The 27,011-nt window shown below is 46.9% G+C and overlaps 1 protein-coding gene across 1 annotated transcript; it reads right to left on the bottom strand.

Moving 5' to 3' along the window:
- Positions 1 to 948: 948 nt before the first annotated feature.
- LOC134513760 (opsin-5-like) lies at positions 949 to 9,694 on the bottom strand. The gene is made up of 4 exons (XM_063330925.1): positions 9,622 to 9,694; positions 5,187 to 5,480; positions 3,699 to 4,030; positions 949 to 1,296 (listed from the first exon to the last, which is right to left on the bottom strand). The coding sequence occupies exons 1-4, from the start codon at positions 9,692 to 9,694 to the stop codon at positions 949 to 951; spliced, it is 1,047 nt and encodes a 348-aa protein (XP_063186995.1).
- Positions 9,695 to 27,011: the final 17,317 nt, after the last annotated feature.

Below are 27,011 nucleotides of genomic sequence, written 5' to 3'. Positions count from 1 at the left end.
CTGGCAGGATGACGCTGTGGTTGTACGTATGCTTTAAACGAATCACGTTCCCGGTTGCAGTTGTGTCCGTGCTCCCGCCCAGCGAGCAGCTTGGCAGTTCAGGAGTTCCCACCGAAGCGATGCGCGCTAGGGCTGCGTCCACAGGCAGGTTCTCCTGGGGATGGCTTTTGGAATGCTAGGCAGCGCGCTCCTCCGGAAAACATCGCTCCACCAGCTTTCGTGGGAGAAGAGCGGCTACGCCTCAGCATAAGCACGCAGTTCTTTTGCTAAAAGATCCCTTCACTTCTTGTTCTATTTTTGATATGCAGAAGGCATCCTTCACCGACCGCCACGTTCCCACCTAACCTCTCCAGGCTAAGGCCGCTCGGCTTTTCAAGCTTTCAGGAGTTGGAACTACACCTCTGACGGAGCAAGGAGCCGCAGATCTCCGTGATCGTCTTTTCCTGGCAGTGGATATCTCTTGCTACCCATGTGGTTTTCTGTCAGGAGTGCTGGAAAGCTGCGCTCCCAGCTGTATTTATTCAGTAACGCTTTGTGTTCTACCTATGGTTTTCTCTGGTGGCTGTTTTACTGACGGAGCCAAGGGTTTGCAGATAGATTACATTAAAAAGTCAAAATTATAAGAAAAAAAAAAACCAAAACAAAATAATAAATCCTCTTAATTAAAGCTGTTTCTCTGAAAATAAGTTTAGTTTACATGTTTCTATGTTTAGCACATAAATCTATCTATTTCCTCTAAAGTGGGAATTCTTGAAAAAAATAGCTTTGTTTTTTTGTTTGTTGTGTAGCTTAAAGAGAATATTTGAGAGTTGCTTAAAAAATATATACTTAAACCTCTGTATTTGACGTAAGATAGGCAGTGGCAACCCCACGCGCTGCATTCCTCCTTGTTTGGGCCCACGAGTTGAGCCCACGTTTGGCCCCGTGTTGTGAAACCACGGCTGCGTTTCAGCGACTCGCGGCTCCCTGGCTCTCCACCTTGGCAGCCGAAGAGAGACGCACGTTGTCTCTCCCGCTCCACATCATCGACACGGGATTTTCGGCAGAGTTGTCGGTGCTGAAGAAACGAACCCGCCAGCCGCAGCAGCACTGCAACTGTTTGATTTCACGGCGGAAAGTTTTGCTGAAGATGTAGTAAATGAAAGGGTTATACGCGGTTGAAGATTTGGCAAACAGACAGGGCAGCAGAGTAACAATGGGCTGGAGGGAGTCGCTGGAGTTAAATATGGACCAGAAGCTGGCTGCTGCGTACGGTGTCCACGAGCTGAGGAACCCCACCGAGATGAGCACAGCCATCTGAAAGGGAAACAGGGCTTCAGTTCTCAGCTTGCACTGGCTGGGGCTGATACGTGGCAAGGCCAGGTCGGACGGGGCTTTGAGCAGCCTGGTCTAGTGGGAGGTGTCCCTGTCCAGGGCAGGGGGGTTGGAACTAGATGATCTTCAAGGTTCCCTTCCACCCCAAACCGTTCTGTGATGTTATGATGAAACCACACCTGAACCAGCTGAAATACCTGAAACTGTCTGCTCGCTTTGTTGTGATATGAGAACAGGTAACACCGGACAGTGGATATATGCTTTTATTCCCACCGAGCAGATCTACACTGTGGTTTTGGTTGCGCCTCCAGCGCTGTGTCCAGTTTTGGGCCCCTCACTACAAGAAAGACATTGAGGTGCTGGAGCGTGTCCAGAGAAGGGCAACGGAGCTGGTGAGGGGTCTGGAGCACAAGTCTTGTGAGGAGCGGCTGAGGGAGCTGGGGGTGTTCAGCCTGGAGAAAAGGAGGCTGAGGGGAGACCTTCTCGCTCTCGACAACTGCCTGAAAGGAGGGGGTACAGAGGTGGGGATTGGTCTCTTCTCCCAAGTAACAGGCGACAGGACAAGAGGAAATGGCCTCAAGTTGCACCAGGGGAGGTTTAGGATGGATATTAGGAAAAACTTCTTCACTGAAAGGGTTGTCAAGCACTGGAACAGGCTGCCCAGGGAAGTGGTGGAATCACCATCCCTGGAGGTATTTAAAAGACATGTAGATGTGGTGCTGAGACATGGTTTAGTGGTAACTTGGCAGTGCTGGGTTAACGGTTAGACTCGATGATCTTAAAGGTCTCTTCCAACCAAAACGATTCTATGATTCTATGATCTATTTCTAATGAGGCAGTTGTTGTTTTCATATCTGTCCCTAATTCTGGCTGCAAAATGTCATGGGAATCATAGAATCATAGAATCATAGAATTGCTGAGGTTGGAAGGGACCTTTAAGATCATCAAGTCCAACCTTTAACCTACCCTGACAAAAAACACTTCTAAACCATGTCCCTAAGTGCCCCATCTACCCTTTTTTTAAACACCTCCAGGGATGGTGAATCCACCACCTCCCTGGGCAGCCTCTTCCAATGTTTAATAACCCTTTCAGTGAAAAAATGTTTCCTAATATCCAATCTAAACCTCCCCTGATGTAACTTGAACCTGTTTCCTCTCGTCCTATCACTTGTCACCAGGGAGAAGAGGTCAGCCCCATCTCTCTACAACCTCCTTTCAGGTAGTTGTAGAGGGTGATAAGGTCTCCCCTCAGCCTCCTCTTCTCCAGGCTAAACAACCCCAGCTCCCTCAGTCGTTCTTCATAAGGTTTGTCCTCCAGACCCCTCACCAGCTTTGTAGCCCTTCTCTGGACACGCTCCAACACCTCCATGTCCCTCTTGTAGCAAGGGGCCCAAAACTGAACGCAGTACTCGAGGTGGGGCCTCACCAGTGCCGAGCACAGGGGGATGATCCCTTCCCTAGTCCGGCTCACCACACTATTCCTGATACAGCCTAGGATGCTGTTGGCCTTCTTGGCCACCTGGGCACACTGCTGGCTCATATTCAGCCGGCTGTCAACCAACACCCCCAGGTCCTTTTCTGCCGGGCTGCTTTCCAGCCACTCTGCCCCAAGCCTGTAGCGCTGCATGGGGTTGTTGTGACCCAAGTGCAGGACCCGGCACTTGGCCTTGTTGAACCTCATACCATTGGCCTCAGCCCATCGGTCCAGCCTGTCCAGATCCCTCTGCAGAGCCAACCTCCCCTCAAGCAGATCAACACGCCCACCCAGTTTAGTGTCATCTGCGAACTTACTGAGGGTGCATTCGATCCCTTCATCCAGGTCATTGATAAAGATATTAAAGAGAACCGGGAGACACAGCCCAACCAGAAAGTATCACCTATCAATAGATTGGGCTCTGCAAAGCTTGGGTCAATTCTGCTTTTCCACAAGAAATGAGCAACTGAAGTGCTTATTTCAAAAAATGTTATATTAAAAAGATCCTGTTTCCACACAGAATTTCTGTGTAGCTTTCACTCTGAACGTCCCCTTGGTCAATAAAAAATACCTAGGATGACAGAACAAGACCTCCACCCCAACTACAACGTGAGTGGATTCAACAGTTATTCCAGCATGACTGGAAATCTGTGCGTCCATGAAAATCATGGGTGCAACTGCCTAAAGAAGATTTAACGGTCTGTGTTGTACCTGCGATATATTATCCTGACCAAGCTACTGAAATCACAAGGGGTCCAGGATTGCAGAGTATGGATGAGGCTGGAACCACCATCTTTGGTCAATACCAGAAAAAAGCAATGAAGGGTTATCATGAACCATGCATGAGCAGAGCCACTTCTCTGCAAGCTCCTGATTCCTGCAGACCCTTCTCGTCACTGGGATAACTCACCAATGTCAGCTTCTTCTCCAGTTTAGCTGCGTTAGGGATCCTGTTGATATTCTGGATCTCTTGGTATGCTTTATGAACCTTCCAGGCAATTCCCAAGTAACAGGCAACGATGGTCAGTGCAGGCAGGACTGTGCACAGGAGGAACATGCTCAGGATGAATGAAAAGCCATTGGAGGAGTTGTGGAACTTGCTCCAGGCTATTGTACAGGAGATGCCAAACGGCTCAGGACCATAGTAGCCCCAGCCTACCAAGGGCAGAATGGCCCAGAGCAAGGAGTAGAGCCAGATGAAAGTAATCAAGATGCGAACAGTGTTCTTGGTGATTTTTTTACCTGCAAGAAAGAGGAAGAGCAAGCATATATCGGTCTCATCTCAGCGACATGTGTTTTGCCATAACTTCTTCTCCAACAGCAGGATGGTGGCTACAAATATGCCTGGGCTGCTGCTGCAGTTGCCCAACCTTTGGTCTTCCTGAGAAACATAACAGAGTCTATGGATTGGGTGAGACCTCAGTGCAGCCCTCAGTGCTGATCTAAGGTCCGGTGAGCCAGGGAGCTTTACAAGATCAAGCTGACCCAAAATGTACCGTGCTTCCAGCCCAGAATGCCAGAACACTCTTTCCTCTCAAGTTTCTGCTTGCACCCAAATAGGAAGAGAAGACATTCCTGTCCAGCAAAACATCTGGGCTCTGCACCCTCAGGTAGTTTCACTTGGTATTAGTGAGAAGCCCCACTGTTTAATAAGGAACTTAATCAGATCACAGAAGCTGTTGGGTTGGAAGGGACCTTTAAAGGCCATCTAGTCCAACCCCCCTGCAGTCAGCAGGGACACCTTCAACTAGATCAGGTTGCTCAGAGCCTCATCAAGCCTGGCCTCGAATGTCTCCAGGGATGGGGCCTCCACCACCTCTCTGGGCAACCTGGGCCAGTGTCTCACCACCCTCAGTGTAAAGAACTTCTTCCTAATGTCTCATCTAAACCTGCCCTGCTCTAGTTTAAAACCATTGCCCCTCGTCCTGTCGCTACATGCCCTTGCAAACAGCCCCTCCCCAGCTTTCCTGTAGGCCCCCTTCAGGGACTGGAAGGGGCTATAAGGTCTTCATGGAGCCTTCTCTTCTCCAGGCTGAACAACCCCAACTCTCTCAGCCTGTCCTCATAGCAGAGGTGCTCCAGCCCTCCCGGCATCCTCATGGCCCTCCTCTGGACCCGCTCCAAGAGGTCCATGTCCTTCTTGTGCTGAGGGCTCCAGAGCTGGACACAGTACTCCAGGTGGGGTCTTAAGAGAGCAGAGTAGAGGGGCAGAATCACCTCTCTGGATCTGCTGGCGAGATCCTTCTAGGAACATTAGATGTTTGATATTGGACAAAAAGTTGAGGCTTATTCCTACAATTATTGAATAGTTACCCCGTGCTGTATTCATCAATGTACCTCGCTGAACACAATGGCTAAAATGCACCGTTATGAGGTTACCTGAGATGCGTTTACTTACTGTTAGATTTGGATGAATTGGTGACAAGGAATCGAATGACGGCCATGGCACACAGGGTCATCATGCTGCAGACGCCAAAAAGGAAACCCATCAGGGCATAATATATGCAGGAGGCATCTCCTCCCAGCCAGGCGTGGTTCCAGGCGGATGCAATGGCCAGCGGATACATGCTGATTGCCATTCCGATATCTGCGACTGCCAAGTTGACTGTAAGCAGCTCCGGTGACTTCAGGAGGGAAGAGCGCTTCACAGCTGTCGCAAGGACGGCTGAATTTCCGAGGATTGTGAGGAAGGCTGAAAGAGAAGAATCAGCACAGGCAATAATAGGACACAGCACACCTGTGAAATGCTTATCCATACAAATGATGTGAAAAAATGACGGTTGTTAGCCTGGGACTAAAATCTAGAAGACAGGGCAGACTGGGACACCAGCCAGAATTCAGCACCTCCCAGGCCAACACCTTGTGCTGATGCTCGGAAGACGCCGGTGTGTGCCTGCTATGCCCTGCTCCAAAACCTTGATTTTCAGCTCGTGGTGAGGAAACTTGTCCTTTTAGACGGCGGATAGGCAGTGCCACCTGGTTGGCATTTCTGAGAGCTGCCACACAGCTCGTCCTCACCACAGCGTCCACTGCAGCCAGCTCTCGGGTTCCTGTCTCCCTGCTAGGCAGGCGTTTCCCAGTCAGGCTGCGTTTCCACTGCGGACCTGCTAGAGCAAAGAGCCCTTCGGATTCCTGTTCGCAGCCTCCTGTAGGGCTGGCCTGCTGTACCCTCTGGGGGAACTTTTGTCCTGTGAATAGCAGACCACTGTGGTGGGTTGACCTTGGGTGGACGCCAGGTGCCCACCAAAGCCACTCTGTCCCTCCTCTCCTCAGCTGGACAGGGGAGAGAAAACAGAACGTGGTCAGAGGTAAGGGCAGGGAGAGATTATTCAGCAATTACCATTACGGGCAAAACAGACTCGACTTGGGGAACATTAATGTAATTTATTACCAAGCAAATCAGAGGAGGATAATTAGAAATATAAACTAAATCTTAAAATACCTTCTCCCCACCCCTCCCTTCTTCCTGGGCTCAACTTCACTCCCGATTTCTCTCCCTCAGCAGCGCAGAGGGATGGGGAATGGGGGCTGTGGTCAGTTCATCCCACCTTGTCTCCGCTGCTCCTTCCTCCTCAAGGGGAGGACTCCTCACACTCTTCCCCTGCTCTGGCATGGGGTCCCTCCCACAGGTGACAGTCCTCCCCCGAACGTGGGGTCCTTCCCACAGGCTGCAGTTCTTCACGAACTGCTCCAGCATGGGTCCCTTCCAGAGGGTGCAGTCCTTCAGGAACAGACTGCTCCAGTGTGGGTCCCAAAGGAGCGTGGGCTCCTTTCTTCAAGGATCCAGAGGTCCTGCCAGGAGCCTGCTCCAGCGCAGCCTTCCCACAGGGTCACAGCCTCCTTTGGGCATCCCCCTGCTGTGGTGTGGGGTCCTCCATGGGCTGCAGGTGGATGTCTGCTCCACCATTAACCTCTATGGGCTAGAGGGGTACAACATGCCTCACCATGGTCTTCCCCCTGCAGGGGAATTTCTGTTCCGGCGCCTGGAGCGCCTCCTCCCCCTCCTTCTTCACTGACCTTGGTGACTGCAGAGTTGTTGCTCTCACACATTCTCACTCCTCTCTTCAGCTGTAATTGTGCAGGGTTTGTTTTTTTTTCCCCCTGCTTCTTAACTGTGTTATGCCAGAGGTGCTACCACCGTCGCTGATGGGCTTGGCCTTGGCCAGCAGCTGGTCTGTCTCGGAGCCGGCTGGCGTTGGCTCTGTCGGACAAGGCGGAAGCTTCTGTCTAGCAGCTTGTCACAGAATCCACCCCTGCAGCTCCCCTGCTACCAAAACCTCGTCACACCCTCCTATTCCCCCGTGGCTCCCATCTCACGTGAGTAGCCCCCACCGATTCGCTCCACTCTCTCACAGTATCTTGCCCAACATAATATCAAGTCAAACAACGGGCCCGTCCACCTTCATTTTTCCCTGGTAATATTCCCACTTCACCTTCCTGCTGAAGACCTCCAGCTGTCCTGCTTGCTTGTCCCCCCCTCTCATCTGGTGCCCTCCGCTTCCCAAAGCCTTCCCTCTTTGCAGCGTATCCTCCACTGGAGCCCCAGCAGAAACCTCCCGGGGCTCTGAGCTGCCTCAATAGTCCACGTGTGCTGGTGGTGCAGCTCAGGGGGCTCGCCGGTCAAGGACCACAACCAGTATGTGCCACCGCTGAGACACCCACACTGTTCTGGTGGTCTCTGAGCGCGGTGAGACAGACCACAGAAGTTGTTTTGCCAGAGGCGCGTGCCAGACCAGAGACTGCTTTGCAAAAAGACCCGGGGAGGGACTCTTTAACAGAGAGTGTAGCGACAGGACGAGGGGTAACGGTTTCAAACTGAAAGAGGGGAGATTTAGATGAGATATCAGGAAGAAATTCTTTCCTGTGAGGGTGGTGAGACACTGGAACAGGTTGCCCAGGGAAGCTGTGGCTGCCCCATCCCTGGAGGGGTTCAAGGCCAGGCTGGACGGGGCTTGGAGCAGCCTGGTCTGGTGGGAGGTGTCCCTGCCCAGGGCAGGGGGTTGGAACTGGATGATCTTTAAGGTCCCTTCCAACCCCAACCATTCTATGATTCTATGACCTGTCAGACGTACATTATTCAGATATGCCATAGGGCTTCAAAGCGTTAGTGACAACAGTGTCAAAAGTACACGTAGCAAACAACTCATTTTCTCTTTTCTTTCAAGTGAACGTTGTGCTGAAGCTACATTTTGATCAAAGGTTTTCCTGAGAAGGTGTCCTCTAAAGTCAGAAGTGAAATAGGGAAACAGAAAAAGATCCTGTCCTGTTCCTTTGTCGCTGTGAATGCGGCAAGGCTGCATTTGCTCACAGACACCACATAATAAAGTGCCCACAGAGGAATTAACAAAGGCACGTGCAACAAAATGGAATAAATACAGCGGCATAAATCCAAGAGTGGGAAGAGATGCCAAGAGAAAGCCTTAAGCAGAGCAGAGATACAAATCCGAGCCCCTGCATCCCTCATTCCTTCACTTTCTCACCACACACGTTCACTTGGCTCCTCTGGATGTGCTTGAAGAGCTCCCTGAGCAGTCAGGAGCCGTGTGTCTGCACACACAGAGATGCCCACGGTGACTTGGCGTGGGACCACTTGCTGCCAGGGAGCAACCTGTGGCTCGGTGGGAAGAACACTCTCCTGCCAAGGGACGGCCACAGGTCGGGACACCCTCAGGCTTCAGGAGCGAAAATGAACTCACTTTCTTCTGAGAGCGCCCCAACCACTACACAAGGGGCAGGAAGCAGATTTAGTTGCTGGGTTGGACATTCGGGCCCACCCTTACTTTTACTTTGAGAGATGCTCCTCTCCATCCCTCTGCCTGTGAGGCTGCTGGCGGGCACGGGACAAGGCTGTGAACTGCATCTACCTATTTACTTCGGTGTCAGGAAGCAGCCGGCCTCCTGACTTGGACTGAAAGAAAAAAAAACAACCCTGCGTTGTTTTGCAGACAGTGATTTTTCTCACCTTGAGTTGTCAGCTCAGCCGAGGGGAGAGCACAGCGCAGCGCAGGGAGAAGCGGGCAGGAGCTGGGGTGAGACGTGACACGCGAAAGCCCAGCGTCGCTGCCCAAAGCCTCGCTATTAAAGCACATAAACAGCTATACTTTCTTAAAAGCACCTCGACCAGGGTTTTCAAATGAGCCGAAGGGAGGAAAGTGCTCACCTCTCAGCAACATTCGCTTGGACCGAACCCCTAAACCAATGCAGCCCCTCTCCAAATCTACACCGACAGTAAACAAATCACCTGGCTACACGCAACAAAGAGACGAGGAAGAAAACGCTTAGCGAAACCCATGCTGGAGCAGATGGACACATCCCCACTTGTATTTCATTGTAAATCTGCCTTCGGCAGGGCAAACAGGCCATTATAAAAAAACATAAGTGCTATTTGGAAACCCTTTGCTATTTTATACCAGTTTATCCTACCAAGATGCAGCCGCTCCTCCAGCATAACGAGCATCCCCCCGGGCAAGGGGCAGCCCGCAGTCGCTCTCCCCTGATCCGTCCCATCGGACGGGCTGCCTCATCTCTCAGCTCACGGGGCTGAGACGCCGGGAGAAGCGGCAGGCAACTTCTTTGGAATACTTGTGATGCCGCAGAGGCAAACTTATGCCGGCAAGTCTTCAGCAGCGAAACAAAAGCCTGCGAATCTGAGAGCGGAGATTAATCCTGGCATCCCACCGACTCGAAGGCAAAAAGCAGGAACCTGTGCGGAAACCGATTTTCTCTCATTTGCCTCCAGCTTCCTCCGGCTGAGCGCAGCACGGAGCGGGCAGCCCCCGCGTGTCCGCTCCTAGGCGTGGAGCAAACAGGCGGGCTGTGAAGGCAGAACTCACCTATGATCAGAAGAAAGACCCCAGCTCCGTAATCCACTACCGGGTGGAGTTTGGAAATGTATTGCTCCTCCATCGTCCCTTGTGGAAGGGTTTAAATCGAAGGCGAAGTGGCTGTAGGGGCAAAGAAGCTCTTCCTCATGGCTTGCCTGCTGCAGGTGTGAGCCGGGCAGTTGGGTGCTGTCGGTGTGAAGGGACCCTTCTGCTTTCTCCTCTCTCCCTCCCTCCCTCCCTCTGTGCGGCGGGGGGGAAGCCTGGAGTGAGAGCAAGGCTCCCTGCCCGGGGAGGCAGAGTGAGAGCCAGGCAGAGCCGCTGCCAGAGCGCTCCCGCCTGCCGGGCTGGCAGAGCATCTCTCCTCCCACCCCCTCCTCTCGCCCCGCGCTGCTCCTTGGCTTCTCAAGCAACTCCCCAATTCACATCCCCTCAGAGTGCCATTGCGGGGCGAAAACAATTGTCGTTCAACCATCGGCAGCCTCGGGAAATAAATCCAGGCTGTGGGATCAGGAAGATTAGGGGTTTTGTTTTCCAGCTTTATGGCTGCATATGGGAAATACGAGTCTGGGGTAAGGGGATCCCTGTGTTTCCTATTAGAGGAAAGGGGTTTGCTGCAGGGGTCCAGGAGGGTCAAAGTCACACCACTGATGGCAGGACTTTCAGAGCTGCTCCGGGGCAGAGCCGGAGGATGCTCAGCCCGGTGTGCAGAGCACCACAGCAGAACCAAGCTCCGAGTTCATTCCAGTGACACTCCGGTGTTGTTACTTAGCAGTAACGGCAGCAACGCCTCACATCCAAGTTTACCTTCTCCTTATAATGTCTGAGCCTAAAATCATCATAATGCTCTCACAGTCTTTATAAAAAATGCTGAGTTTTGCTCCAGCCTCCAAACAGCTTTTACAGGCTCATCTATGAATTTACATACTCGATTTTGGTGCACGCAGTTTACAGGTCTGCAGCTGCAGTGCCATTAACTTGACTTTTAGCCTGGGCAGCACCCAGCCAGCACATTGAAGAGCTGATCTATTCTAAATTATTTAATTCCGGTACCTGGATATGCTAAGCTGCATTAGCATCATTCTCTGCTTGGCCTATTTTACTCTGTTCAGACATAGGGAATTTTAAGATCCCGAAGAGCACTTTGGCATCTCATGTTGTGCAATCTAGGTGGAATTTAGGCACTTAAGTATAGCAGTACCAGCCGAAATTATAAAATCCGTAGGAATCTGAGAGACTTTAAAAGCTTGGAGTTTCACCAGAACGCAAAACTGGCCATGCACAGGTACGGTGCCACCTCAGCTTTGCTGCATGTCTCTGTGTGTCCTTGTTCCCTGATGAATTTGCCTGGGATTAACACACCAAGGATCCCCGCACGGAAAACTCTGAGGAATTTAATTCAGCAATCAAGTAGATGCGACACAACCCATACAGCACAGGGCTCACAGCCTTCTCAGGACACCTTTTTCCTAAAAGCTTAGCCATCCGCCCTGAAATGGAGAAATCAGTTCTCTCTACTGTTTTCAGAGACTTGAATACACATTTTTTTCCTGTAAGAGTGTTTTATTCTGCACTTTATAGATGCCTAGGGGTGAGGAAAATGCCGTAACAGAAAGCTGCTTCCCTCTCCACCTGAAGCTGGACCGCTCCACACCTAAATCGCAAGATTGGAGGGAGAGAAAACAAAAGGTATCTGACTCTCCGTGATGCTGAAGAGAGCCCTTGCTCCAAAAGTTGTTAATATATTTCACAGTGAACAGCTATGGCATAAAGACGCAGGCAGGGGTAACGGCGGTGCAGTACTGGCCACCAGCTGCAGCTTCAAAGGGACCCAGTCTCACAGAGGTGCTGCGCAGGGGATAGTTATCACCTCGGAGAAACAAAACCCCTGTTTCTGGGACCGTGCCCCCCCATCACGATTCCCCACTGTCAGCATGCTGGGTGTTAGGTGCCTCCAGCACCGAACGGAGAACTTGGATACCAAATTCAGCCCTAATTCTGCCGTCACAGGCACAAACCTGATGTTTAAAGGAGACTGAGCACTACTAAGAGTTAGGCGGCTTCATTAGCCCACAGCAATGTTCTAGTTCCCAAGTCCTGCTGCCAGGAGCTGGATGTGGGCGAGATATAGCAGAGGAGAGCAGAGAGGGAATGTCTATTTTTCCATCAGAGAACAGAATTGTAGCTCGTAGTCTTATCAGAATGGAGATTTTAAGAGGCGCTACAACTTAATTCTCATCCTCAGAGACCACTTCCCTGTGCTAAGCGACTTCTTGACGGACGCTGGCTTATGTGTAACCAGTTCAGGTGTTTCTGAAAAATCCCCCCAACCCATCCCACGTTGCTCCAAAGTCAGTAGAAGCACAATGGAGTCTGCATGTATTCATGGCATAGGTAAGTACTAGGAGATGGGACAGTCCAGCGGTTCTTTTCCAGAGCTTATAGAATTTTAATTCAATGGCAGAAGCTGCCGGCCTGAACAATCTGAGCAGATAAGATAAAAAGGTTACGAGGTTCCTGTTTGAACTGGACAGCTAGGAAGGCGTGAGTTGTGGGTAAAGGGAAGCAAAAATGGGCAAGAGGGGCTTTGAATCTTATCTAGGGGGAAAGACTGATGTTCCAAACCTTGATCCAATGAAAAGGGCACACACAGAATGGCAGAATCTCAGAATCACTGAGGCTGGAAGGTGCCTCTGAAGATCATAGAATCATAGAACCATAGAATGGTTAGAGTTGAAAGGGACCTTAAAGATCATCTAGTTCTAACCCCTCTGCCCTGGGCAGGGACACCTCCCACTAGACCAGGCTGCTCAAAGCCCCATCCAGCCTGGTCTTGAACACCTCCAGGGATGGGGCATCCACAGCTTCTCTGGGCAACCTGTTCCAGTGTCTCACCACCTTCACAGTAAATAATTTCTTCCTGATATCTCATCTAAATCTCCCTCTTTCAGTTTGAAACCATTACCCCTCGTCCTGTTGCTCCACTCCCTGATAAAGTGTCCCTCCCCATCTCTCCTATAGGCCCCTTGAAGTACTGGAAGGCTTCTATAAGGTCTCCCTGGAGCCTTCTCTTCTCCAAGCTGAACAACCCCAGCTGTCTCAGCCCCAGCCCTCTAACCATCTTCATGGCCCTCCCCTGGACCCGTTCCAACAGCTACTTGTCCTTCTTATGGTCTTCCATCATCTAGTCCAAGCCCTCTGCTCAGAACAGGGTCAGCTACAGTAGATTGCTCAAGGCTGTATCAGGTTGGGTTTTGTATATCTCCAAGGATGGGCATTCCACAGCGGGTGGACAACTTGTTCCAGTGCCACTCTGTGGTCTCATTCAAAGTCTCATATGGTTTTTGAATAACGGCACCACCTAACTCAAGAGATCAAGTACCTACTCGTTAGCTGTTCAGCACAGATATCCTTCGCCGAATGTTCACATTCAGCAGCATCAGCTGAACGCGGCTGCAATGCCTCTCAAGCCTTGGAGGTATAAGCAAGTGAATATCAGTTTAGTCTAGGAAGGTGGTATATATACAATATTAATCATAAAAGGAAGTTCATTTATCAGAAAAGGCTAAAAAGGGGTAGACATGGTGTCTCGAAGCATGCCTCGTAATGAGAGTCTTAAATAGCTCGATCAAATCAGCGTAGTCTGCTCAACAAAGAGTGGTTACCGTTTGATCTCAATTTGGGGAAGAAATGCCTGTTAAAGTCTGCAAAAGATACAGTAAATCCTGTGACAGAAAGTAGAAGATTGCTGTATTCTGTCAATTAATTCAGTATAGTGCACACAAAATCATAATATTGGTAAATTAAACAATGCCAGATCACCACAAGGATGCTGGAATTCGACTGCGCACCTTGATAAATTCACAGAACGGTTAGGGGCACTGTTTTGGGCTGGGCCAATTAACATTGTCCTAAGTCATTCCCAGGCACAGGTCAGCTACAATGGGCCCAGGACCATTCCCAGGAGGCAGCAAGGTCATCGGTTTCAAAGACAAAGCCACACTGTATAGTTCCCTGGTACAGATGTTGCCCATGGATGTTGCTCTTATCCTGGGTGCAAACATGTAGTTGAGAGATAGACTCTCAAGGTGCCGTCAGTAGATGAAAAGTGACTGTTTTAAAGGATTGTTCATGCTCAAATAGAGTTTATAATTCTGACAAAGAAAACTCTTGGGAAACTCTACTGGCCTGTGCTATGCAGTCGGCTCACCTAATGTTTCTTTTTGGCCTTTCTTGGCAAAAAACATGACTGAGGGCTCAGCTCAGGGAGCCTGACATCACCCAGCCCGAGCCAGATCTCCTGCTTTCCCACTTGTTGCATGCTCCGTCTCTCACTACTGAAATAAGATACTGAATTTCTTCAGGCAAGCAAAGAGAAACCAAAGGCAGGATTAAAACATTTTGCTGCGAATTTAATTACTCCCTGGAGACCCCATTGGCTCCATCAGGAGCCTAGTCCTCTTCTAATTTTTGTGGGCACCTTAGATTACACTGTGTGGCTATTTCATGCTGGTTTAGATGGCATTTCATTTATTGTGAAACCCTGAACTTAGCATTCACATGGGGTAGGATTACATCAACCGTTGAGTTACGAAATGTAAGAAAAGAAAATAAATGATTAAAACCAGAGGAGCTGACTGATCCCAAACCCAGTGCATTATTCATGTGTCATTTAACAATAGCAAGTTGTACCCAGCATTATCTTTCTGCACTTCGGATCAATGTAGATTATCTGTTTATAACCACAGCACAGTTCAAGTTTATACATCTTGACAGACCCAATTTTGGGGGATCATATTTTAGAACTGTTTTCTAAAATTTCCCTTCAATTTAAGAAAGCAGTCTTTAAATAAGATGGAGGGAAGAATAAAGTTGCTACCTACTCACTTCTGAAAGGTAACGTGAAACTTCGAACAAAAAATGAACTCACCATGAAACCATATATAAATATTTGATGTAAGTAGATATATATATAAAAACCAAGTTCTTACTTTTGATGTAAACCAGGGTACAGGATGACTAATTACTTAATGCTACCAACTTAGAATGTTCTATAACTTTATTTCTCCTTTCCACAGGAAAAAAAAAAAAAAATAAAAATGAATCTTTAGGAGCAGCCAGTATGTGGTAGTTCATTTTGCAGAGATAAAATGCCTCATTGTTCAGAGCTATTTGGGCCAAGAATATTGGATTTGGTTTGGTACCGTGTATCAATATTGTTGATATCTCTTGATATCTGGAGGGGACTGTGGATCTATGTTCATAACTGAAGAGGATTCATGTCTATTGACAATAGTTAGGTATCATTTAGAAAAGCATGACCTTCCTGTTTATCTCTGGCTGCTCTGTCCAGGTCTTCTCTTCTGTGAAGACTCGGGGGTTTGAAGCTGAGCAGAGTACTGCAAACAGTGCATTTGGAAGGCACTTTTGGGTGCCTTCTCCTGGCTTCAAAACAAGTCTGCCCTGATGCACAATCAAGCTTTTTTATTAACAAATGCCACCTTTTTCAAACTCCTTGGAGGAGACAACTTCATCACATTCTCCAGGAGTTCCTACAACTTCCTTCTATCTAATGGCTCTTTCTGCAGTCTTACTTTTGGAAGCTCATCTTTGAGATGAGGCCTCTAGCTTTCACCTCCATTTATGAGAACGAGAGTCAGCATTTAAGTCAAGTCTCACAGTCTGCTCATGAAGTTGTATGTTTTCAACAACCAAATCTTGCTGAAGCCGGTATTTTCAACCTCAAGCATAGTAATTTGTAAATTGTTTTCTTCTGGATGTCTGCACTGACTTGCATGTTATTGCCTGAGGGGTTATTTACAAAGTCTAAATTTGGTCTAGGGACACTAACCTCCCTCTACAGCTTCCCTCTAGAGTAACTGAAGGTAGCTGCCCCCTTGAGGAATCCAGTTTGGATCAATAAATTTTGCTCTTTCACTAAAACCATTTTTACATATAATACTTGGCTGTTGGTTAACGCACTCCAAGTGAGTAGAGCTCGCCACCGTGGCAGTGAGAGACTCACCAGGAGGATGCGAGTTAAAGCTGTTATTCCAGTGAGTGGCTTCAGAGCAGAAAATGGACTCCAAACCCAAGACCATCTTGTACGCACAGGACTGAAAGATGACTTTAAGACTTTTTACATCACTTTTATTCTTCTCTTTTAAGAGTTGTTCAATGCTATTGACAGTTTGAGGCACGAGTAAATAGCAGTTTGACACTAAATGAATGACCCCTGACCGAGATAAGAGGAAACAAAAACTTGTACAACTTCCACACTAGCAGCAGTGAGTATATCGTGGAACGAAAGCCGGAAGCTCACATTTATTAAACAACAATGTCATCATTTGTTTGTAGCTGGTGACCATCGATACTCATTCTGCATTGGTGAAAAGGAGACGACAAGATGCACAGCTGTGAGGAAAGTCACATGTGGAGTAAAGAGGCGTCGTGCCCCTGAAATGACAAGCCAGCTCTTTTCAACTGGGCAATGGGCTGCCCTCTCAGGGACAATTTTTTTCAAGTTGTTTTTCACCTTTCCCAAATCCGAAATGAAAGGCAGTAATTTGAGAAGCAATACGAAAACAAGACAAAGCAGAAACGTAGCATGAGGTGAGATGGGAAAGACGGTAATGAGATACGAAAAGGTTAATTCAACACACAAGTATGAAGCATATTGTAGCTACTTCTTTCAAAGGTGAGAGGAGACAGACACTAATACGCTATGAGTGGAAAGGAAATGGCACCAAAGGGGCTATAATAAAATGAAAACTACTATTATGGCAGGAAAAGAGAAGAATAAAATGTATTGTCCGTGGTGTGGCATTTGACAATGCAAACCTGATCATTTTTAATATGGTGACAGTGTTCCCAGACCTCAGTTTAAAAGTAGTATGAACAGCACTAACCCTCTTATTTTCAAGGTTTCAAAGACGAATTCATGTCTTGTTATGCTGGATATTGCACAAATAATCACAAGGGGACACTTGCTTGCAATTTAAGTAATTTTTCAACTATTTATTGACAGTAGTTTTTCATAGAGAGTGCCACTGAATTTTCCTTTGCATTTTGGTCCTGCACTCCATTTATTCATGGTTCCTCTGTGTCGTTTAGACCATGGGAAAAAGTCATACAATTTGTAGAACGGACCACCCAGAACTCTACCGTCACAATGCTCCTGTGCAGTAGCTCTGTATCATCATCCTCTGCACACCTGTAGGCAGACTGCACGCAGGAGAGCAGCTGAAGGGAGGGATGAAGTGGGAAGCAATGCATTGCAGCCACTCTACACACCAAAAAGCCAGTGAACAGGCTGAATCCTTTAAGACTCTCCCTTTCTGTGTAACCGTAGCATGGTGGCAACAAAGACTTGACTGGCTGTGAGCCTGAGCTCAGAAGTGTCCTGGAAGCAGCAAGGTAGCCATCATACCACTGGGAAAGACATCAGAAAGGGATCATGGTGTGTAGGGCTGGGACCCTACCTGTCCAGATCCCTCCAGCAGCACTGGGAGCAAGAAGGCCATCTCTTCAGGAGTCTCCCCGTAGAATCATAGAATCATCTAGGTTGGAAAAGACCCTTGGGATCATCGAGCCCAACCATCAACCCCACTCTACAAAGTTCTCCCCTACACCATATCCCCTAACACCACATCTAAACGAGTCTTAAACACATCCAGGGATGGTGACTTCACCACCTCCCTGGGCAGCCTATTCCAGTGTCTGACCACTTTTTCTGTGAAGAATTTTTTCCTAATGTCCAGCCTAAACCTACCCTGCTGCAGCTTGAACCCATTCCCTCTTGTTCTATCACTAATTACCTGTGAGAAGAGACCAGCACAAACCTCTCTGCCATGTCCTTTCAAGTAGTTGTAGAGAGGGATGAGGTCTCCCCTCAGCCTCCTCTTCCTCAAACTGAACAGTCCCAGCTCCTTCAATCGCTCTTCATCAGATTTATTCTCCAGGCCCTTCACCAGCTTCGTTGCCCTCCTCTGCACTCGCTCCAGCACCTCGATATCTCTCTTGTATTGAGGTGCCCAGAACTGGACACGATACTCAAGCTGTGGCCTCACCAGTGTTGAGTACAGGGGGACAATCGCCTCCCTACTTCTGCTGGTCATGACTAGTCACAGCTCTGTTCCTTCTTTGTCTCTTTTTCATATAACCTAGTGCTGATTTGGACTCACTCCTTCCTCTTTTGAATGACAAATCTCAATTCTCTCCACTTTGTTGGGAAATCCAGAACCATGCTGAGAGGTAGCATCACTCCAACAGCACAGGTGAAACTGGTCCTTCTCTTTCTTCTTTAACTTTGGTAGCAGGACTAGGATCTGGCAGAATTGAGACAGAACAAAACAGGTTGTGGTGGTTGGTGATGGCCACAACTGGGAATGTCTGGCATGCAGGGTTGTATGGAACGGCAAACACTAGAGAGCCCTTTTGAATATAGGCATGAGGACAGTAAAACTCACCCAGTGCTGCCTCTGGTAGATTGCACTGATTGCATTCTTGCTTGTGTTGGCATCGTGGGCTTCACTGGAGGAGGGAAAGGGAGATTTGTTTTGGGGGGAGCTTGTTAGAGTTATTTAAAGGTAGATAGAGGAAATGTTACCAGAGTGGGAGGTGAGATCAAGGTATTTTTACTACCTTTGGGAACAGAGCTGAAGTATATACTGTTATTCTTTACCCAAATGGTTTAACCTACTTGTGTTGACACCATGGAGTCTCTGGACACAGTTTGGGTTTATAAATATTGCCTAAAGGACCGAAGAGCCAAGGTGCACCCACCTCTATTCCTTCTTCCGGTTTCTCCACAAAGGCAGGAATACAGCAGACCAGGGGTGTGAAACCATGGCTGTGTATCCAGGGCAGACAGACAGCGGAGTAGGGTTCAAGGGTGCAATCGTATGGCACTAGAGATGAACTCGATGGTTCTGCTCTGGCCCTGCTATTGCCTACTGTGTGACACTCATCAAGTCACTTCCTTCCTCTTTCTGCCTCTGATTTATCCGCTGAGACCATACATTTGTCAAGGTCTGACTGATCTCCTGCTATTTCTGCTCAGTGTCTGCTAACAATGCAGCACCATTGTTGGCTTGTGCCTCTCAGCACCATTGTGATACAGCAACAATAGTTTTAAGAAGGAGGCCAGTTTTCTTTCATATTAGGATTTGGGTAATTTTACTCTTACTAATTTCTAAATGGACCCACACTGGGAATTCAGAAATGGCAGAATTACAACTTCTTATTTAGAGAGCCTGGGAAGAGAAAAATAGCTGAGAGACTGAATCTTGTAAAAATATAGTGGGAAATACGAGTGGAAATTCATGGAGGTGCTTCTCTTGGATGGAAAAGGACAGGTTTCCTTGTTCAATCTGGAGCACAATGTTTAATGGAGAAAGAAGACAGAAGGATTAGGAAACAAAGGCACAGCAGAGACTTGGTGATAACAAATCTCTTATTAGGTAGAATGGGGAAGACAAAACCTCTGTTCTACAATAAGCTGTGGTGGCACCAACGGTACTTTAAAATGACCCTGTTAAGGACAGCATTCAGCATAGCTGCTTCCCCAGCAACTACTAACGCAACTACCCACTGCCAAGACAACGTCCCTGGATCTTAACTTCATGTGAAAGATATTTCTTGGCTGAGTAAGGGTCCTGAGCGGCAGGGATGGCACCAGAAGCCCCAAGTGAAGACCCTCTGTCACTTTCGAGGTCTTTATCAAATTTGTAAAATCATGTTCAGGTCTCTTTTTCAGCCTTCAGATTATACTTGTGTGAGCAAGAGAAGTCACAGTTATTCTGTCTTCACTTCCTTTCCATGTCATTTTAACCGTTTAAGCCAAGTAGTGTTTAATCCTTGCTATATGAAACCGCCAAGTTTCAAGCTGGCTGTAAATACGGCACGGAGTAGGACTGTGAGGCAAAGAAGAGAAACTATCATACTATTTTCTCAATATTAATAGATATTAGGCAGTAGCATTTTAATTGCTTGAGTTTTCCAAGTTAACTGAGCTGCAGTTACGCGTTGCTTTCAGAAACCGTATCCCACACCTCTGCCACGGAAAGTGCTTTAGGGTTAAATTCCTGGCACTTCACTCCCTCTTTGCAGTGGTGTGAAATGCCCTTTGCGGCAATGCAAGAGATCATCTAAGTTGCAAAAAATAATTCCCACAAGCGTTATTAACTTGCAGTCAGGTGCTCTGCTCATTGCTCTTGACGCCTGACAGGAAACAAAAGTGGGATCGGGGGTAAGGTAAATATTTAGTGGATATTCCCTGTATTTGCATAGAGAAACTTTCAGCTATTTCCTCCATGTTCAAACAGTGCTCCGCTAATATTGAGTTATCCCTCTGATTACCTTCCCAGGGCCCCTCTACAGTGAAAAACTATTAAGAAGACAAAAGGACTCGGAAAATCTATGCATCACTTCAGCCTTCAGCATCTCTAGGTAGGTGTGACACAAATTCCTCTGCTGCTTAAATAATCGGATATACATCGGAAGGATATCGGGACACCGTTGCGCACAGCATTCTCCTGGAGAAACTGGCTGCTCATGGCCTGGACAGGTGTACTCTTCCCTGGGTAAAAATCTGGCTGGACGGCCGTGCCCAGAGAGCGGTGGTAAATGGAATTAAATCCAGTTGGTGTCCAGTCACAAGTGGTGTCCCCCAGGGCTCGGTGCCGGGGCCGGTTCTCTTTAATATCTTTATCAATGATCTGGATGAGGGGATCGAATGCACCCTCAGTAAGTTCGCAGATGACACTAAACTGGGCGGGCGTGTTGATCTGCTTGAGGGGAGGTTGGCTCTGCAGAGGGATCTGGACAGGCTGGACCGATGGGCTGAGGCCAATGGTAGGAAGTTCAACAAGGCCAAGTGCCGGGTCCTGCACTTGGGTCATAACAACGCCAAGCAACGCTACAGGCTTGGGGCAGAGTGGCTGGAAAGCTGCCCGGCAGAAAAGGACCTGGGGGTGTTGGTTGACAGCCGGCTGAATATGAGCCAGCAGTGTGCCCAGGTGGCCAAGAAGGCCAACAGCATCCTAGCCTATATCAGGAATAGTGTGGTGAGCCAGACTAGGGAAGTGATCATCCCCCTGTACTCGACACTGGTGAGGCCCCACCTCGAGTACTGCGTTCAGTTTTGGGCCCCTTGCTACAAGAGGGACATGGAGGTGTTGGAGCGTGTCCAGAGAAGGGCTACAAAGCTGGTGAGGGGTCTGGAGGACAAACCTTATGAAGAACGACTGAGGGAGCTGGGGTTGTTTAGCCTGGAGAAGAGGAGGCTGAGGGGAGCCCTTATCACCCTCTACAACTACCTGAAAGGAGGTTGTAGAGAGATGGGGGCTGACCTCTTCTCCCTGGTGACAAGTGATAGGACGAGAGGAAACGGGTTCAAGTTATGTCAGGGGAGGTTTAGATTGGATATTAGGAGACATTTTTTCACTGAAAGGGTTATTAAACATTGGAAGAGGCTGCCCAGGGAGGTGGTGGATTCACCATCCCTGGCGGTGTTTAAAAAAAGGGTAGATGGGGCACTTAGGGACATGGTTTAGAAGTGTTTTTTGTCAGGGTAGGTTAATGGTTGGACTTGATGATCTTAAAGGTCCCTTCCAACCTCAGCAATTCTATGATTCTATGATTCTATGATATTGTCTCACTTTTAAGACACTGGTTCAGATTATTCTGTAATAGACCAAGCTTAAAAACAGCAACAGCAACTGCGAATACTTTCTGCACTCAATTACACTGAAAAAACAGAGATGAACCTAACCTCAGAAAAAAAAAAACATGACAGTCTTGTGGCGAGGACCCTGGGGAGTGCTGGGTTCAGTTCCTTGCCTTGCCACAGTCTTCCTGTCTGCTTTTTGGCAAGTGATTAAATCTTTCTGGGCCTTAATGCCCCAAAATTAAGCTCTGGATGTCAATACAGTTTTCTTCTTCTCCTTTATATCCTTTAAATCGATAACACATTTTGTGGCAGAGTCCTGGCCTGCGCAAATCGGCATTTTCTCAGGCAATGTCTGGATACAATTCAAAGGACACCAGTGCACCGGGACCATTCCTGGTGGGCAGTTTCGCTCCTGTGTTGTGAGGGCAGAAGGTTGGAGCATGGAGATCTGAGCTACGTTATGCCACCTGCCCTGCTGCTCACAGCACGGTTGATGGCTTGTTTTACTCACTTAAGCACAGAGCTTGGGGACAAAAGGGACTTCTTGTTGAGGGCTTGTTGAACTCCCATCAGCACATGGGGGCAAAGGCCTCCATGGCACACTTTGGCTTCTCTGGACGTAGAGATGCTTGTCACTTGGAGAATCCCTCCCCAAGAGCATTTTCTATTCAGTCTGTGTTGCAAACATGTTTGTTTATTTGTTTGCAGACTCCATTTCCTCATTAGAAGAGAATCTCTGTATTCATTCAGAAGGGAAAATTCTAGGCCGTCTTTATCCATTACAATTATTTAGAAAAACTCTGACAGCATGAACACAACAGGCACAAAAACCATGAGGTAAATAAAGAACCATAATTACGATGCTTTTTTCACTCATCGTTTCTGTGATACTGACTTGTGACCACTTTAATGCGTGGAGTTGACAGGATAATATTAATCTATTTTTGCCTGTAACTGAATATATTAAAATATTTGTCTGTCACATGTACTTAAATGGATTTTATAACCCTAACATTAGAAGCAAAACTTATTTATTGGCTTGTAACTGAATATATTAAAATCTGTCACATGCACTTAAATGGATTTTATAACCCTAATATTAGAACAGAATTTATTTCAGATAAATAAAACAATTTAAAAGTTTCAGATCTAGTTTAAACTGGTCATCCAGACTTCTTCTAGGGTCAATGGTGTAAGATGGGCACTCTTGGTGGAGAAATAAGCCCCTTATCTGAACGAGATCAGCTGCCAATTGGAAGTGCCTATTGACATCACAGGGAGCTCAGAGAGGTGTCTTGAACAAGCCACCTGGTTTGAGGTGGTTAGACTTGGTCGAGCTGAGTCCTGTCCTGACAGACTTACTCTAGGCAACACAAGAAGCCTGTAGCAAAGGATGAACTGGAACCCAGGTGTCTCAAATCTTGAGTTAAGGCTTTAAACTTTGTGTATGTTCTCCTTGTTTCCATTCCTACCAAAACCTGAAACCCCTCAGGCCATACAACAGCCATGAATCCTGCTTGCTAGTTAAAATGAAAAAAGTATTTTAGCCATCCAACTTTAATATTATTTTCCCAAAGGTTTTAAATTACCAGATTCTTCCTGTAGAAACACGATCAGGACAATGGTGTTATTAGTATTTGAAAGATCCTGGTTTGACTGTGAAAGTCATAACACACTGACCTGGACAACAGGGGGAACATGAGTTTGGCACTTTGTTGCTGCAGAAAAGCGTTGGTACCTGTAAGGCTCTGCTAGAAAGGCAACAGCGTCTTCTCTGAGGCATTGTCCAGCCACAATGGAGTAATCCTTCCCAGAAACTGAAAAGGAAGATTGGACCAGTGGCATGAGTAAAAGTATAAATATTGCAAAAGCACCCACAATGCCACAAAAATAAGACAAATGTTTAAACCCTCGTATTTTCTCTCCAACATTTTCACTTGCCCCAAAACCTACAATATCTTTTTGTGTTACTTGTTGTTGATTAATGAAGTTTCAAGCTTCAGTAATACAGTTCAATAATGTATTTCCTCTTATCAGTTCCCCCTCTGACTGTCTGGCAGAGAGGAAGAACATGCAGTTTGATGCAAGAAGTTTTGTCTACCTGGAATTCTTATCAGAGGTACTTTCAGTTCCCGCATCCCTAGAGGTAGTTTGTTTAATCCACCAGACTTGCTACAGAGACGTAGGCTTCAGGATGGTCAGATGATGAAAGGATAGAGATTGTATGTCAGGGAAGCAGTTATTGATGGATCCACATTCTGGTCACAGTCCTGTCAATGTTAGTCACTCACAGGCAGCCCTGAGAACACAGTCAGAGACAGGCACCCTCCATATGAACCATCACCCCATCTCCCTTCAGCTGGAGGTGACGTGCCCTTCACGGATCATAACGAGAACCTATGTGATCAGTTTAAAATAGACACCCTGACTTACTCCTGTGTCTGGTGAGCCAGCTGACCAGATTGCTGGGGCTGTTTGAAGAAGGTGGTTAACACTCAGATCGGGTGTCGAAGCTCTTCTTTGTAAAGCACAGACCAGTGGCAGCCTTGGATTAGATGGACAAAAGGATTAAGTATTAATTGCCATGATAATGAAGACTGTGGACTAGATCCACCAAATCAGAAGAGACTCAGGTACTAAGGGAAGGGTTTGTTATACAAACGTATACTAACAGGATAGCATATACACAGCCTTTACGTCTGAGTGAGCCCCCGTATTAGTCTATGATTCACTTTGTTCTGCCAGCTCTGCTGCAAGAGTGGGGACTTTTGGCAAAACAATAATAAAAAACAGAAGAATGATGTTATCTTAAATTGTGGAACCCAGCTGCTAAATTAATGTATGCCGAAACCCCAGGGTTTGCAAAGCCCACTGAAGCCAGTGGAAAGATTCCCGTTGACCTCAGTGGGCTGTGAATCATTCTCAAATGGAAACAGGAGCTCCAGTTCCAGTGGCTGTTCTCGTCTCCATGCATTACTCTTGGGACAGATCCCATATCAGCCATGGTGTTTGTTGGGTGATAAAGCTATTTGCTGCTGATAAGGCGAAGCGTACCCTCATTGTACTCTGAAGTGGGGATGGGATGAGTTCATCTAATCCCATTAGACATCTACATCTAAGCTAATCACCCTCTACTTCTTTGGTACTCAATGGAGAGAAGTCAGCATTTCATCTGCAACTCATCACTCCAAAATGGACATCTAAAATAGGTCAAATGACTCACACTCTAAATGCCTGTTTCTTCCCATTGACAATAAAGGGAGCCTGAGGTAATTTTCTCAGATTCAGACACTGACATGTGGTTGGAAGGATTTCACTCCAAGCGTCTTCATTAGACAAGCTTCAAAATGTTGTGTTTTTATATCTGATTGCTAAATCAAACACAAAAAAGTCGACACAAGATTCTAGTGGAGACAGGTTCAGGTAAACCCAGTCGGCTTTCAGTTGTCTTGCATGAACTCCAGAGCTTTGCCTCAGTAGGATTTTATATTAACAGTTTAAAAATATGCCAAGTTTTTTCAGTGACAAGATAGTCTTTGATGCACCCTGCTCTGGTTACATGTTCTGGATGACAGGTCCAAAATGGTCTCAGGTATATTCCAAAGATGATAATATTAAATGGACAAGAGGCTTCAAATTATTGCCATCACTTTGTTCTCAGAAAGCTCTCGTTGCCCTGGTGAACAGTATAAGGTGAAATTCAGCGCCAAATTCAAATCTAAATGTACACATCTATAACAGAGACTAGGCTCACGTTATCCTTGGAGAACTAGTCAATACAGGCAACAGAGACCGGAAAACAATTCACCTGCCTAAATGTAGGTATCTACTTTAGAGTGACTTGGACTACACTCTAGGCTCTGTTGGCTGTAGAAAATCCCCTCTCCAAACCAGGAATTTGGTCACCAGCTCCAATGTAGTCACTATACAAAGATGCCTAAAATTAGGTAATTGTAGTTGAATCCTATCCAATGGAAACTGCCCAGTTGGTTGCCCAGTAATAACATCCTTACCTGGACCATACCCTGAGAGGACACAGTGTGATGAGATGTGCCATATCCTGCACCACTAGAACTGTTATGTCAGGTGATAATCAACTAATAAAAAGATAAAAAGAACCCAAAGTAAACTTTGAAGTAGCAATTTAATTTTGAAGTGAAGTTTCCTGTGCACATACATATTATATACATCTATGTTTTTTTAAAGCATTACTTTTTTAAATGGGCTTGTGGTTTAGTTCATACTGAGAATGAAAATAAATATATTGTGCAACTTCGACATTTGCCATGAAATGGAAATGCTGAATTTCAGGCAGCTCAAATAAAATCGATAAAGCCCCGCAAAGATGAAGTGTACAACATCTTTAGCACAACCAAAGCCATAAACTGGCTCCACAAAGGGGACACGCAAGTACGGCTGCCAGTCTTTGTAGTGGCAGTCTGATCCCTTTCCACCAGATGTTTCTTGGATGATAGTCCAGACACACCAACGTAAAGCTTCTCACGAAATTACCCAAAACATAATAGAGTCCTCGTGTATTTGAAAAGCTCTATTCAGAAACACAGCTTCTAACTTGGCACTTATCCTCAAAATATTCATGATTGTCAGCAGCTATTAAACACAAGAATAACAATGACTATTTCCAGAATAGCTGTATTTTGAAATCTCAGAGCACTTTGTGAACTTAACAGACTTATCTGAGATGTAAGGTTTCATATCATCTATTAGGGAACGCAGCTCCCTCCGGGACAAGAACTGGACTTCTGTTCTCAAAAATTCTATAAAGAAATACACATAAGGCATGAATACAGATTTCCGAAAATTGAGCCCAATTTGGATTTTCAGATAGGCTGAATATGAGTTTTGCTCTCGGAATGTGCCTAGAAACGATACTTAACCTTTGAAAGAGAGGAAAGATTTCTTTTTAATGAGCGGCATAAGTAGGATTTCTCTTTTGTGCACTAGAGAGATGGCATAAAGTTCTGAAGTACTGCGCAATCAGGCAAAACGGCTGCAAGGAGACAGCAGGGGCTGCAGAACTGTCAGTGCAATAAACAACATTAACTGCCTTTTGTGTTCCCCTTGGTACAGCACTGAGATGGCACCTGGGACACCAGGACTGTGTTCCAGTTTTCTGTTTTGGCAAGAGAGTCCTCTGTGGTTTTTTTTCTCCATCTCTAAAATGAGATCTCTCCTTTGTAACACCTTTGGTGAGAAGCCTGTCTAATAGAAATACGGTTTGGTTTGCTTCTGAGTGAAGCACAGCTACTCCAGGTAACTTCAGCTATGGAGAAGTATGTCTGTGGGAACTTTGCTACTTCTGGAATATGTGCTAAATGCAGGAAGAGCAAGTGACCCTCTGGAAAAACCTCAAGTGCTGTTTTTGTCTGCCAGGGAATGAATGAAGTGTCTTCCTATAGCACGTCACAGGTTGGTCTCTGGTAAAGCACCACAAACTAGTGGCTTGGGACAGTTCAGAGAAATCACATGTGCCAAATAAGTTTCTTCCTAGCCCCTTTCCTTGGAAAACTCCTTTAATTCAGCATTACGTGAACTGTATTTTTCAGAGCAACACTTGCTTGTGGGTCTCATCTGTGCTTAATTACAACACAGCCATGGCAAATATAATGCCTTTTGACTGATAAGTCACCCCAGTAATCATTCTACTCTAATGAGAAGTCCATAGCACTCGGTGAATGCCTCAATCACTTCTAACATGCTGTGGAACTGT

Source organism: Chroicocephalus ridibundus, chromosome 3 (genome assembly GCF_963924245.1).
Source record: "Chroicocephalus ridibundus chromosome 3, bChrRid1.1, whole genome shotgun sequence".
NCBI lineage: Eukaryota > Metazoa > Chordata > Aves > Charadriiformes > Laridae > Chroicocephalus > Chroicocephalus ridibundus.
The sequence above is the reverse complement of the archived record's forward strand: the minus strand, read 5'-3'. Positions and strand labels throughout refer to the sequence as shown.

Coding starts and splice junctions, on each gene's coding strand:
- LOC134513760 (XM_063330925.1), bottom strand. CDS start 9,694: ATGGAGGAGCAATACATTTCCAAACTCCACCCGGTAGTGGATTACGGA. Junction 5,481..9,621: donor GGTCTTTCTTCTGATCATAG/GTGAGTTCTGCC, acceptor CTTCTCTTTCAG/CCTTCCTCACAATCCTCGGA. Junction 4,031..5,186: donor CAATTCATCCAAATCTAACA/GTAAGTAAACGC, acceptor TCTTTCTTGCAG/GTAAAAAAATCACCAAGAAC.